The following is a 15,460-nucleotide window of genomic DNA, read 5'->3' as shown; positions in this document are numbered from 1 at the left end:
AAAGGAAGTTGACACAAAGTAATCTCACAGAAATAAAGTACTTTGTTTCCTTCACACCATATTATAAAGAATTATTCACAAAGTTAAAACAACTGATGTGGAACCATTATTTTGCAGGTACGCGGAAGCTGTGATAGCTTATGAACATGCAAAGCAATGGGATAGTGTAATTCGACTATATTTGGATCACCTAAATAATCCTGAAAAGGCTGTTAATGTTGTGAGAGAAACACAATCTCTTGAAGGAGCAAAGATGGTGGCCAGGTAACAATCATGTTATGCACATTAAAAAGAAGTCTATATCTATTGGGAATTTATGAAGCTTGCTAACATATTAGACTCTGGTTATTGGTGCTTGGCTAATGACTGTGTAATTCAGTTAATTGATTTGAGTTCTCTAAGATTTAGGCAACTAAATAGGTACTGATTTTTTTTTTTGTTCTTGTTGGCTTTCTGAGTAAAATTATATTAATGTGAAGTAATGCATTTAGACAATAATAAAAAATTGCCATTCTGTATTATTAATACTAAGTTAATTTTAGGAACCTACTTAAAACAATCGTGATACAAAATGGATTAGAAGTGTGTCATATTTGTATGTACGTTATGTACTATATTCCTAAAACATTTGGTGTATTCATTAAGCTAATTAGTACTAAGGTATTAATTTGCCACTCTGATTAGATTCTTTCTGCAGCTTGGTGACTATGGTTCTGCCATCCAGTTCCTGGTTATGTCCAAGTGTAATAATGAAGCTTTCACATTAGCTCAACAGCACAACAAGATGGAGATTTATGCTGATATCATCAGTGAGTATTCCAGGCTCATAGTTTGCTTGCATTATGTTTTGCTCTTCTTTAACTTAATTTTAACCAATTTGAAATCATAAGAGAATGGGTGTTTAGTTTTGTTTCCCATTTCCAGTCATCATGCCCAGATTTGGTAACGCATGTACTTCAGGCCTACAAGCCAGACTTTGCTTTCAGCTTTGCCATTTCCTTGGTTTTCAAATCCTACGGGGTTTTTTGTTTATCCATAGAGATAAGACATTTCGACTGTTTTCTTGTGCCCATTGAGGAATCCCCTTTCTTTGACCTTGATACAAAATGGAACATTTCAGTGGTACAGTTCTTGATTTCTGTTCCCTTTTCCTTTTCACTTGGTTCCAGCTCTTTCTTTTATGTCACTTTTTTTTCCTTTTCTACTCTTTAAGACCCTTCGTGGCCTCCTCTTGTCTCAGTGAGAAATGGAAAGGAGATGTTACTGAGAAGCTGACTTTTATCTTAGGCCATCAAGCCCATCAGAGTCCACCTTGTCAATTTGTACCAAATTTTGTAGTTTCCATTTGTGTGAGCCACCTTTGAAGAGTGCCCTATCAGCTCCACATGTGTATCTCCCAAATTCTCATCTTTTCAATTAATCTCTTTGTTTAGATGCTGATTTCTTATTGTGAAGGTTATAAAAGCTTGGCAACAGCTTGGAGAAGTATGGTTGCTGATGATTGTCAAGGTGGCCACAATTATTTGTTTAGATGCTGATTTCTTATTGTGAAGGTTATAAAAGCTTGGCAACAGTTAGCTTGGAGATGTATGGTTGCTGATGATTGTCAAAGTGGCCACAATTGGTCTACAGTTCCTTATACTTTCTTACTTCTATCCAAAATAGGATGTCTCAAACTGTAATCTAAGTGGAGAAAAGAAGTTTAAAACTGTCTTTGGAGTAGTGGCTGTCTTTGTTTTACATGTGTACAGCAGAATGGAGTCTTGGTTAGAAGACTTAAGTAGTACTCCCTGCTGCCACATGGTTCCATTGTCCCTGATAGCCTTGCTTTGTACAAGTGTGCTTCCATATTCTGAAACTGTGAAAGTGATTCAGGTGATAATCTCATCATCACTTGCCCTGCTTTATTGTTGCCTGGACGTTATGGAAAAATTCATTATCAGATCATAGCAATGCTGTTGTATTATGCTTTTTCAGAAGAGAATGTAGTGACAGAATGAAAGGGGGATAGTTTTAAACTAAATGAGAGTAGATTTAGATTAGATATTAGGAAAACTTATTTACTGTGAGGATAGTGAGGCACTGGAAAAGGTTGCCCAGAGAAGTTTTGGATGTCCCATCCCTGGAAGGGTTCCAAGGTCAGGCTGGATGGAACCCTGAGCATGATCATCTAGTGAAAGTTGTCCCTGCCCATGGCAGGGGCTTGGAATATTTAAGATCCCAGCAAACCCAAATTATTATATTATTCTATGATTCTGTGAACAACAGAAGTCTCATTATGGTGTAAGAACTGTGGAAACAGTTATTAGTCTGACATTTAGTCTGATTAAATAGTAAAAAAATGTGTAAGACAATTTGGGTCTGTCTGGCTTTGGTTTTCTTTGAATGTCAGTAGAAAAACAAAGTAGAATAGGAATATGTTCATTCAGTAGGGTCTTTGTCTTATTTAATAAGAATACCCTGCTGTAACTCAGATCTGTCTGTTACAGGTTCTGAAAGTACTACCAATGAAGATTATCAGAGCATTGCACTCTATTTTGAAGCAGAAAAGAAACATTTTCAGGCGGGGAAATTTTTCTTGCTGTGTGGTCAATATGGACGGGTCAGTACTTAAAGGATAAGCCAGTGAAAGTTAAATGTTTATAGAAACTGTTTAAAATACAGTCTTCAGGAAAGTTCATATTAGATTTTAAGTGCCTTAACCGATGGCATACTGATATTTTTTTAAAAGGGTAAAGAAGGTAAGCAAACTATTTACATTTACAGTTATCTAGGCTGTGTTCCATGAATAATACATTGCCACGCACACAGGTTTTTCATAGTAGTAGAAGCTTGAGGTGAATCAGCGATAGACTATTGTCAATGAACCTCTGAATATCATGATCTGCAGCAGCAATTTATTTACATTTCATTGGCTTTCAGTGGAGTAACTAATTAATTTAATTGCTGTAGCATGCCCTAACTGAAAGGTTTTTTAAAAAGAGAAAATATGTTAATTGAAGTATGTTGATTGACACACTTTTGATCAGTTACAAGTCTGTGAACTGATGCTTGTTAAATGTTTGACTTTTGCGTACTGAAAATACATATCAAAAAATATGATTGATTTTTGCAAATTATGGCCATTGTAGATGGCAGCTCCTTCAACTGTGCAATGGAGGGCTCCATGACATTAAAAATATTATGTTATTAATCACATTGTGGCATTAATTACATTAATCATTAATTTGTTCTCATCATATTGCTGTGAACATCTTTCAAGGCAGTGAAGGTGTACACCAGAATCTGGCGAAGTCTCAGTTATTTCTTGCATGAGTATCTGTAAGAGCAGCTGCTACCTCTGTAGTTGAGATAAGCATTCTTGCCACTTGTCTTATCAAAACACAGAGAGAGAGAACCTGATAAAAATTAGAAAAAATTAGTTTCGTGTATCTCAATTTTAACTTTTCTTCTGTATCATTTTAGGCATTGAGGCACTTCTTGCAAAGTCCAAGCACAGAAGATAACTTGGCTATGGAAATGGCAATTGAAACAGTAAGCAACTTTGTTAAAACAAAATATTCTTCATCTTTTTTAAGAACTTTACCTTCAGTACTATGACATTTTCCCAGTGTGTTTGAGTGTGTTTAGTTAGATTGCAAACAGAAGGAAAACTGTATCATAAAGAAGATATCTAAACATGTCTAAAAATCTCAACACATTAGAAAATAAATACAAACTGCTGCATGTCAAAGCTGATGAACCAAAGAATCATCTGGTTTGAACATAAAGAACTAAAAAAATCATGTTCTGAATCTATCAAGTTTGAGTGCTTTATCAAAAGACTACTTATAAGTAAGTTATTTTTCTCTTCTTTCATATCATAATTTCTTGTGTCTTTTTTTAATAGGTGGGACGGGCAAAAGATGAAGCCCTAACAAATCAGCTGATTGACTATCTTATGGGAGAGGGGGATGGCATGCCCCAGGTATTGTATTTTTTTTCACTGCTATTGTTTCACATTTCTGTGCTACAAGATATTTTGAGCTTACTTTCTCCTAAAATTCTTGGTAGGCACAGACTGTGCTTTAGCTTTCGTTAAGGAGCAAGACTTGTGTGATCATTCCATAAGCATTCATCCAGTAACTCCAGATTCAGAAATATAAGAAAGGAAGCAACTATCTTAGATAGAATAATTTTTCTTCAGTCATCTTTATGAAAGCAGGTAGTTGGACAGAGGAGGTAAGAGACAAAGCTGTTTGTTGTTGCCAGTTTGCCAGCTGGCTGTTGCCTTTCCCAGCTGGACAGTCAACATGTGTATGTCTCTAGACAAGCTACAGCACTGATCTCTTCTTGCAGGAGCAGAGTTGATCTGACTTTTGTAGTGGAAGAAAGTAAGGTACAAAGTAGGAGATGCAGGTGAAAACCCCAAGGTTGACCAGGCTACGATAGTTCTTGTGTTCAACATCAGTGTAAGGCATAAAATGTTGCAGACAGGTTTTAGAAATCAGCAACTCCTTTTTGATTTCTGAATGGTATTGATGATAATAGAGCTTGTTGTACATTCAGTCGTATTTGGGCTTGAGTTCATGGAATTAAGTGGCTGAACCACTTGAAGTTTTACTACCTGTTACAGCAGACCTGGAATGTGGGCTAAATAGGGAAAGCCAGATCTCAGGTGAGGGTGCTGCAGTCTGCTATCAATTGCTTAGTCAAGGAATTTAGGGTTTCATACAAAGTCATGGTAAATACAGTCAGGTGCAATATGATATATATGGAAGAATAAATTATGCCTTGCTGAGGGCAATAAGGTTTGGTAATTATGGATGATAGGGGCCTGGTGTACTAAGTTGATTTCACCCCTAATAATACAGCTGTGGTTTACAATTCTGTTAGGAAGTTGGAAACTGTCTCTTTCCTCCCTGTATGGATTAAGGGTTTGAGATTTTAGACTTTTAAAGACATTGAGCATTTGATGGCCAAGCAAACTTTGGTTTTGTAAAAGGTAAAAAAATGAGAACCAAACCAAACTTCTATCGCTTTATTATTTACCTCTTACTTTACCTTTAATATGAAATGTGAACTTCAGTAAAATTATGAGAGAAGCAAAACATGGCAAAACAAAAATAATTCAACTGCAAGAACCCAAAGAGAATTAAGCTGTTGGAAGCACTGGATGAAAAATCTATGCAGTATCAGTGTTAGCAAGACTAATTTCATATTCATGCTGGAAGTTGGGTGGAGAGAAACTGTAGCTTCCAGTCTCTTTCCTCAGAACAGCAGTCTAGCTGCCTCATTCAAAGGAGTCCATGGGACTGGGTAAGGGAAGTGAGCTACAGTATGATCTCCATAGTGAGGACATTCTAAGATTTTAGAAAAGATTTAGGAATTTTTTGAATGCCATTATTGCTATATTTAACATTGTTTTGAACTTCAGTGCAGAGCTTTGTTTTCCTTCTTTAAAAGCTCTCTCTTGTTCTTCTGAATGCTTTATTCCAATCTACCATAGTCTCTCTCAGTGAGTAACAAAATTTTACTTTATCCAATCATACATATTTGCTTTAAAAACAATCATTATCTTCATTATGCTATGGAGACTGTTCTTGAATTTATCAAGCAAGATATTATTGTTTTTAGAAAATAGAAGCTTCTATGTTGTGGCATTTTTGTAAAGCTGAAAGTAAGAGTGAATTTAATAGTAGCCATGCAGCAGAAACTTGCTCATCATTTCAAGCATTGATCTTCAGACCAGATAATCACTGACAGCAGGCTGATTGCTTTAAATCTTTCACAGCCAACAGTTGTGTGGCATTTCAATGAAGTGTCATATTATCAAAATTATTATGCTTACCAAAATTTTGCTACGCTATGTCTGACTATAAACTATTTCTTAGATGTCTGATTATGCCAACTATTGTGTTTGTTAATTTGAACATATATTCTGAATTTGTGATGTGTGCTCCTTCAGGGAACAATAACTAGCAAGGTTCTGCTGCTTTCTGTGTGCATATTTTCTGAGTACATTTAAAAAGAAAAATTAAACTAAAATTTTGAATATCTAATATTAAATCAGATTGCAATAATAAATTTTCCAAAGACCTTAGGAAATGTATTGTATTAGAAAATTCTTTCCTGTATTTTCTGCTTTTTAACTTACTGATTTTAAAGGTAGGAGTATGAAAGTAAAACATGGGACTAATGTTTCTTGAATTGCTTTGACCATTTTCCATTTTCTCTTTTTTTTTTTTGGGGGGGGGGGGGGGGGATAAGTATTTAAAATATATTATTTAAGTCAAATATAATTAGGAACATGGCAAATACCATAAAAGACCACTGGTCCATGCTAGGACAGGGTCTTTTCCTGCAGCAGAGGAAAGGGGAGAAGCAGCCTGGATGGGGACATAGTGCTGCTTTCTGCTAATCAGCAGTGGAATGGCCATCTGTGGCCATTGGATGATGTCAGAAGTTGGGAAGAATTATGTCACAACCCACTATTTTTACTGATTTTTGGTTTACCCCACTAAGGGAATAGCAATTTTTCTTTTAAAGGCAGTTTACAGTGGATAAATAATTTCTGTTTATATAAGTAGTTGCAGTTACTTTATTATCCAGATAACTATTTCATTGTTCTTAAGTCACAATTCTTAGGATGGTCAGCCTTTTGATCATGTGTTACTTAATATTCTGCTCCATCATTAATTTTACAGTAATTACTTTTGGTCACCTAAAGTTTTTCCTTCTATTCCAAGTTAGAAAGAAGATTTTGTCTTCTCTTTTCTTTCTGTGTGTGATTCTTTCCCTCTTGCTTTTATTTCTGTGATTTTTTTTCTTTGCTTCTTAAGTGCAATTTTAGCAGTCATCTTCTCTACAAGGAAATATCTGTATATCTTTAATATTTCTGTTCCCATGAATTTCTGCTTCTTTTTCTGTATCTGAGACTTACATACAAAGCCCAAACAGTATTCCAGAAAATAATACAACATTGATTAATACAATTATTGTTGTAGTAATTTTTATACCATTTTAATATAGAATACACATGTTAAATGTTTGGATGTAATACCAATATTGCAGAATTGGCTGGTTTGAATTTTTTTGCACTCCATAAAGTTGCCAGTGGGTTTTTTTTTTCATTTGTACATTTAATTTGGAACCATACCATTATATACAATATTTAGCTTAATTTAATCTCAATTTACCAGTTATAAGATTATCATGTACAGACTTTATTTTTTGTTGACACCATTTTAGAAATCACTGCTAATGATATAAAATAGTGACACTCGCCCAATGTTTTTACATTTATTATTTCCTTTGCAGCATAAGCATGGTGATTTTTATTTTGCTTTTTATTTTTTATACTTCTTTAATAGCAATAAATAGAATATTTTGAATATTTACTTATTCTATTCCTGTATTTTATTTTGTATTTTTAGGAATTACCTCTTGAGGATTTTCTCAATCCAAATTGTCTCAAAACCAAACCAACTCTGATTTGTTATCAAAGACCAATTCTTCTTTCTCTTATTGGTAGTTTTTTTTAACTAGTCGTCCAGACATTTGAGTACACTTACAAAAATAGAACTCATGTTTGTTTTCTACAATATTGCTGTCCTGGTTTTTAGTTTTGTTTTTAAATTATTTCACTAATTTACGTTTGCCATTCTTGAGTTATATAATTATCAAACGTTCCTGATACAGCAAATTATAAATGTTATGCACCTTATTAGCTGGTTGTCCCCTAATTTTCAATATTTTAGCTCTCTTGGACATCCACCATCTGGTCCCAGAACAATACATTCATTGGGGGCCAGATTTTGTCATCTGCATCCACACCAAGCAATGTCTGCATCTAGATCCGTAACGCAATTTAAGCATTTCTGGCAAGACTTCTATTTCTAAAAGGAGTCCCTGGGTTCTTTTCTGACACCATAAATGCCCACACAGCTGGAGTTGTTTGCTTTGTCCCTGTACAACTCTCCATGTGCATAGTGGTCTTGGCTTTGTGCATCCCTCCTGCCAGGACTTGGCCAGCACCTGCCAGGACTGCCTCGGGCCCTTGGCATGGGTGCTCTGTGCCTGGGCAACAGCCAGCCCTGCAGGAGGCTGTGGCATAGCTGGAGCTCTTCATGAAGCAAGCTTGTCTGCTTTCTTTGGAGAATGTGGTGGTGGGATGAGCAGGTCAGGAAAGGGAACACAGCAGTATGAATTTGGTCACTATTAATGGCTTTTGCATGATTTCATTCAGGATGCCAAGTACCTGTTCCGCTTGTACATGGCCCTGAAGCAGCACCGAGATGCTGCCAGAACTGCCATAATAATTGCCAGGGAGGAGCAGTGTTCAGGTAAGTCTGTTTTCTCTGATGTGATGGCATCTCTCATGCTGCCTCCTTAGGTACCCTATGTAGGGTGCTTTGTTTTGTGTAGGATTCTGCTTAGAGAACACATGTACTGGTGCTTTTAATTATATTCAAGTTCAGTTTTGAATTTGAAAGTAGACTTGGGGAAAACCTGTGGACTAGCACCTGTATATTAAATATTGGGGAAAAAAATAAACTTCTGGAAAATATCTGTGTTCTTTATTACATTCAAGTAAACATAGTGATTAAGAGAGCCTGTGACTTTACCTTTCTGTCTATCACAGGTCATAGAATTGCCATTTCTGCATATGGTTTCTGGCTTGGTACTGATCTTTTATCAGTGGAAAATGGGCAGAGGAGTCGATTTCTATTGAAGGAACAGACATATGCTTAGTTTAAGCTTGGTTTTCCTCTGTCATGGGTTGCTAAAGTTAGAAATAGAAAAAAATAAGGAGAGGGCTAGAAGCAAAATAGCTGCCACCTCCATTATTCACGCTCCTCTGTAGCCATGGCAACAACCCTACCATAACACTGCTTGCTTTTCATTTCAATTATGTAAAAGAAAAATCTATAAAGGAAAAATAGCAGTCTCGGGAATAACCCAGGGAAATTAACATTTATGGGCTGCTCCTTGGCTGCTCCTCAGCATTGGGCTAAGGAGTGGAAAAAACCTCTGAAACCCTTGGCAAGCAAATCTCCCAATCCATCATAGAAGTGAATAATGTATTTGTGCTAATTATATAAGCAGGAAATGCAAAGGCTCAGGGGTTTAAATATTTATTAGCATCTCTGAATCTGAAAACTTGTATCTAAAATGCAGTATCCCATCATGTATTACATATTCCCTAGTAGTATAAATGTGTTCTCCAACAGTGTAATAAGAAGCACAATGTGTGTCTCATTAAAAGCACCAATCTTGCAGTAACTGTTTCTTCTGGAGAGGCAGTTTTACATCAGCACCCTCCTCCTTCAGCAGATTTCAGTGAGCTTGATTGTGAAATTTGCACCAATATAATTTGTTCTTTCATTAAAAATCCATCTAATAATAATACTTAAGTCATACTGCTTGGTGTTTTTCTTTGGGAATGCCATTTTAAGTGCAGTTTTCCTTGAAGTTGTTTTTATGTAATCATGTGATTTTATACTTTGTATATGTGTGTATTATACTGAGAGTCAGTAATAGAATATAAAAGAATAATGTTGTTTTCCAGCAACTAATTCTGAAGGGATATTTAGCTGTCTCACACAAATTTCACAGTTTGATTCAATTGTAGTGTATAACAAAACATTACAAATTGCTCTGCAGAGTGAAAACATCTGCTGATAGACAAGTACAGGGAGGCAGAGGAGAACGTTTGCTGAAATAACTAGAATTTCCTTTAAATGCCTCCAGCTGCAAAGAGTATGACTTTCTCATCTTGTAATAATACAAAAAATCCCAAAACAATCAGCAAAATAACCTCAAAACAAAACAAGAAAAAAAACCAAGAGTAGACTAATTTCAAAACACTATGTGATTTCAGCTATATTGATAATTTAATGAAATCCTGTGGTTTCAGGACAATCCTCCACTGTAACCTTGAAACACTATAACCTAGTGAAGAAACATTCAAACTTTAACTATCCTTTGACAGGTTTTGGGTTCGGTTGCAGAGGCAAGGAGTTTCCAAAGCAAATGATCAAGTATACTAAATTAACATTTAAAAAGTAGCTTTTGAATATCTGACATTGAAGAATAACAACAAAAAACTTCTTAAATGCTCTAAAAACATCTTCCTCTTTTAAAGTTCATTATATTAAATTGCCATCATACGTGTTTTGCTACTGTTTAGATTACTTCTCCTAGTGTAATTTTTTTTAACTTCCTGGCTGATATTGTTTAGGATACTGTGACAAACAACTGCTTGTGGCTTTCCAAGGAAATTGTCATGCAATGGTTTTATTCAAATGATCAGCATAACTTAATCTTCCCTATATTTCATTAGTAAAGATATTGTTATAAAAAATTAAATTTTTGTTAATTGTTGTTTTTTGTTTTCTTAAGGGAACTATCGAAATGCACGTGATGTGCTTTTCAGTATGTACTCAGAGTTAAAGACCCAGAAGATTAAAATTTCTTCTGAGATGGCTACAAACCTTATGATTCTACACAGCTATATTTTAGTGAAGGTAAGGAAGTGAGAAATTGAATTTACGTGTAAGTTGCACAGTGTCTGATTTATTGAATGGTATGTATGCATGTTCTGTGTCAATAAATTATATTGTTGTATAGATTGTATCACAGAATCCAAGTACATGCTAACAGCAAGCTTCAGGAGGACAATCCATAGTTGTTTCTGCCTCTTTGAGTGGCATATTCTTTTTTAAAATACTGAATAATTGAAAATTACATATGGCTTCCTGTTTTTCTTTTGCATTCATGCTTACAAATACTATGCTACAACTATTTATTACTGTTGTTGTTGTATTTGAGGTTATTATCCATAAGTACATCACTGTTTTTCTGTAAATGAAATTAAGCAGGGGCTCAAATGATTTCTGTTCTTTAACCCAGGCCAGCCCATCAGGATATCCATTCCTACAGCCAGCTTTGGCCTCCCTCTCCACCAGCAGTGAGGCAAGAGCTGCAGGTGGTGGGCTGAAGGCCAGAAAGACTGGACAAGAGCCATGCTGAGGTCTCTGGTCTCTCTAGTCCAGCTCTGCTCAGTTTGATGAAGGAGCTGTTGGCATGCAGCTCCCAGCAGGATGAATGAGTGCCAGGCTGCAGGAATGACTTTCCAAGGGCTGCAGTAAATGTGGTTTGTTTGCTGCGTTGCAGATTCACGTGAAACGTGGTGATCACATGAAGGGAGCGCGGATGCTCATACGCGTAGCCAACAACATCAGCAAGTTCCCATCTCGTAAGTGCTGACAGCAGAGGAGCTGTGCTCTGCAGGGCAGCTCAGTAATCAGCACTGCATTACAAGGTTCATCCCCCCTGTGATCCTGTGGGCAACAACAGAGCTCTGCACCCTCCTCCAGGCAGCTCTTCCATACACAGCCTCCAGGATGGGATCCTCACCAGCACTTTAATCTGTCCTCATTTTACTGCAGTACTGAGCAGTCTCAACCACATACAGTGTCAGCAAACCAGTCAGTAACTGGTTCTGGGAGTTCATCACCAAATTTTAATTGAAAATTTAAAAAAAAAATTCTTCAAATTATTTTTAAATAATTTTTTTTATAGGCTTTAAAGAGTGCCGACAAGATTTGGGAGAAATTGTTAAAATCAGAACATTCCTACTGCCATGTTGAGTTTCAGGAGTGTGAGCCAGTGAGAGTTGAAACCATGGTTTTCTTATATATGGTTCCAGGAATGCCCCAAATTGTGCAACTGTTGAAAGAAAATAGTCTTTTCCATCAGTACTTTTCAAACTGTATTAGCTTAAAGGTTTTAAACATTATTATTGGTAAATAAATATTTGACATCATTGTTTCATTCTATTACAGATATTGTGCCGATCTTGACTTCAACTGTGATTGAGTGTCACCGAGCAGGGTTGAAAAACTCAGCCTTCAGTTTTGCTGCTATGTTGATGAGACCTGAATATCGGAGTAAAATAGATCCAAAATACAAAAAGAAAATTGAAACAATGGTCAGGTGAGTGATGTTAATCAAATGCACATAATTTCAAGGCTTTATTTACAATGATGTTCTTGCTCATAAAGCCTGTAGACTGTTTTCACATTATTTCATTGTCTTATAGTTGAAAGGCTAAGAACCATTTTCCACCCTTCTCTGAGATTTAAAGACTTCCTTTAAATGTGATAAGCCTTAAATGCAACGTGCATTTAAAATGCTTCCTAACCAGCAATAGTGTTTTCCATCTTCTCTCTACAGACACAAGTGCAGCCGCACAGGTTTAGTTGGTTTCTAGTTGAGAATCCACAGCCAAACTGTTGGCTACTACAGCAGCAGCATTATGCTCTTCTGGGATTCAGATGATAAATGGCTAAGATAAAAAAGAATGGGAGGGCAAATAAAATATATGAATTCCTGACATTTTCTTCCTTATCTGACGTTTTGTTTTGAACCTAGTCAGTATTTTGTGCCAGAGGAGGAAGCACAGGCAATTGTAGAAGAGCAGGGCAAGCATACGTAACACTTTAGTCATTTATTCTACTAGTCCCTAACCAAGGCTCAGGGACTTGCTGAGCTCATACTGGTGCTTTAGGTATTTATTTGTGAAGTCTGTAAGCTCTCCATGAGCTTATCCAATCTCTGTGCTTAAACTCTTGTAAATATTTGATGACAGTTGATTGCTACAAGTTCCATTGTGTCTAGGCTGGTCTCTAGCTAGTTTCAGGCCTCGTAGTTTTCCTCTTGGGAGAGATCTACTCTTTTCTGTGTCATTTATGATTTTAAAGATCTCCATGTTTAATTTATTTCCCTTCCATCAGTTATCTATCTTTTCAGGACCTGAAGAGTCTCAGCTTACATAGTTTTTTTATGGAAACTGGTTTATATGGTGTTCCTCTGAAACTCTTCTTACCAACTCTTCTGCCTTTTTGGAGGCAGTTAGAAGCTGTATAATCCTACCAGCAAGCCAGTTTTTTTGGTACTCCCATTCTTTGTGGTCCTGTCACAGAAAAACTCTAAAACAAAGAAACCATAGCTTTATAGTCAGTACCTACAGACCCTGAGTTTTGAAATCTTATAAAGTATTAGGATTAGTTGCACCTTTTAAAAGGTGGTGGTGCTTCTAATTAAATGGAAAATTACCTATTATTTCTGAGTTGACATAATTGTGATGAAGCTCGGGTGATAGTTAAAAGGAAGGAGCTAATAAAATGTAAAATAGCAGCTGGAAGCTATGCAAGTAACTCAAAGGAAAAATACTTACTAAATATCAAAGGCATTGTAAAACAGCTTTGTTAAGTTCAATCAGCTTGAGGGTTTTATTCACAGCTGTATCTGTGTTTTAGACGTCGGGACACAACTGAGACAGAAGAGCCAACAACAGCCTGTCCCTACTGTGCTTTCCAACTCCCAGAGTGTGAACTTCTGTGTCCCAGCTGTAAAAACAACCTTCCATACTGCATTGCAACTGTGAGTGCCTGCTGTGCTTCCTGCACTGTGACAGTAAAGGCAAAGCTGCCTTCCCTTCTAAAAAGAAGTTCATTTGAACTTCAGTTTGCTAGTGGATCCAAGCTAGATCTTTCTATGCATTTATGGGGCTTTCTCATCTGTTGCCAAATTTCTTTTTGTCTTTGACTATCATAAGTGTCCTCACTTGCCACCTACAAGTAGCAGGCACTTGAGGGTGCCAGTAAATTCATGAAGTCATTCTGGGAGACTTGAGCTTCCTGAGAAAGCAGGTGCAGCACCAGGAATCCCCAGCACACACACTGGGTGCAGTTGGAGCACTTGGGAGAACATAGACCAGTACTGCTGATGCCTTCCCAGCTCAGCCATTGCCCAGGGGCTCTAGTGCTCAGAGAACTAACAGAAGTCCCTCTTCCCTTTAACATGTAGAGGAGCTTGTGGAGGACACAGCTCACCTCCCCTAAGTTCCAAGACTTAAAATGTAAAAAAATTAAAAAAACAAACCGACCACCTGAACCAAAAAAACCAACAAAACTTCAAAAAGCTGTTTGGGGCAATTTTTAAGCACACCCAATCCAATGCCCACTTCAGGCAGTGACCTCAGCATTTCTTACATTACTCATCCCTACAGAAATGAGAAGTTCTAATCTTTTTTGTTTCTTTAGAGTGTACTGAAAAGGTAAAAAAAAAGCTGTACAGTAACATCCATACATTCCTGATGGATGTTACTGTACAGCTACTGTATAACTAACACAATTGTTACTGGCATCACATGAATTGTCATACTAAAATTGCAGGGTCAAAAAAAGAGAACTTACTTGAACAGGAAACAAATGTTTGAGTTAACATTCTTTATTAAAACTAAAGAATTAAGTCTCACAAAAAAAATTAATATCCATTATGTGGGGGTCTTTTTGCTGTATTGGTTTAGCAGAATAAGATGACAGGTATACTTTAGAAGTAATATCTTTAGGAAAACAAAGGGTTTTAAATATAACTTTATGAGCCAAACACAATGTACATGTTAATGTGTGTTACACAATATTTATTTAGGCTCCATCTTGGTCACAGTTTATGTCACAGTGTTTGTAGACATTAGGACTGTGGCATTTTCAAATATCTAATGAGAGTCAGTGTCAAAACAGTCTGCTGTTGTATATCATATTAGGGCATAAATCTCTCCATATAGTTCAAGGTGCTGCTGAGTTTTTATAGTATTAAAAAGATACATACAAATTTCTTGTATCAAAAGTAAACTAGTAAACTGTAGCAAAAAAGAGAAAATAAAGAGGCAAAGGCCAGGCAGGCTCACAGATGAGTGCTGGATGTGACCTACTGGGCTCAGGTGCTGTGGCTTTGGGGGCATTTTTGGTATGTCATATACAACACCAAAAATGCCAGCAGATTTAGGTACAGCTCTGGATACAGATCTACAGATAGCATTCTAGAATTGCCAAATGAGAAGAATTTTAAACACTGTAATTCAGTATATGCCTAGATTTCCATTTTTAAGAGGAATGCCAGTGGTAACACTGCATCTGTGAGAGCTCCTTTTCTAGTTACAGAATTTAGACAGTAATCAAGCTACAGTAATGCATATATGGGGCTTTTAATTCAAGATCTTAGAACTCAGTTGCTGAGACTTTCTCATAATAACAGGTGCAAAAGTAAGTGCTCTGTGGCTGGGCAGCACTTGCCCCCCAGTTACCTGCAGTTTCTGTGTGCAGGGTCGGCACATGGTGCGCGATGACTGGACTGTTTGCCCGCACTGTGACTTTCCTGCCCTCTACTCAGAATTCAAAAGGTAAGCTGGGATTTTTTTCTATTGCAGTATTCCATTAGTTATTCATATTTTAGCAGCTAATGGATCATTTGGTACTAAAAACATATAACAGCTGGGCTGGGTGGAAGAGGAATTTCCCTTACTTGGTAGTTGCACCTTAAGACACAGCGCATTGCTTCAAAGTTGACCAAAATGATAAGATATGATAAAAGAATTGGGCCAGTAATGTAGAGCTCCAACAGGAACAGTAAT

General features: G+C 36.7%; 1 protein-coding gene across 4 annotated transcripts in view; it reads left to right on the top strand.

Moving 5' to 3' along the window:
- The window catches only part of WDR19 (WD repeat domain 19), a 39,509-nt gene that overhangs the window by 22,413 nt on the left and 1,636 nt on the right, over window positions 1-15,460 (top strand). For all 4 annotated transcript variants that reach the window (XM_039698943.1, XM_039698942.1, XM_039698941.1 and 1 more), the window contains 11 exons: window positions 118-264; window positions 685-809; window positions 2,490-2,602; window positions 3,466-3,534; window positions 3,890-3,967; window positions 8,228-8,324; window positions 10,384-10,508; window positions 11,158-11,239; window positions 11,829-11,979; window positions 13,305-13,428; window positions 15,153-15,229. In XM_039698943.1, coding sequence (XP_039554877.1) covers window positions 118-264; window positions 685-809; window positions 2,490-2,602; window positions 3,466-3,534; window positions 3,890-3,967; window positions 8,228-8,324; window positions 10,384-10,508; window positions 11,158-11,239; window positions 11,829-11,979; window positions 13,305-13,428; window positions 15,153-15,229 — 1,188 coding nt within the window. The remainder of the gene's footprint in view (window positions 1-117; window positions 265-684; window positions 810-2,489; window positions 2,603-3,465; window positions 3,535-3,889; window positions 3,968-8,227; window positions 8,325-10,383; window positions 10,509-11,157; window positions 11,240-11,828; window positions 11,980-13,304; window positions 13,429-15,152; window positions 15,230-15,460) is intronic.

This window comes from Passer montanus, unplaced genomic scaffold, assembly GCF_014805655.1.
Source record: "Passer montanus isolate IOZ18808 unplaced genomic scaffold, ASM1480565v1 scaffold13, whole genome shotgun sequence".
NCBI lineage: Eukaryota > Metazoa > Chordata > Aves > Passeriformes > Passeridae > Passer > Passer montanus.
This window is presented reverse-complemented; position numbering and strand designations above follow the sequence as displayed.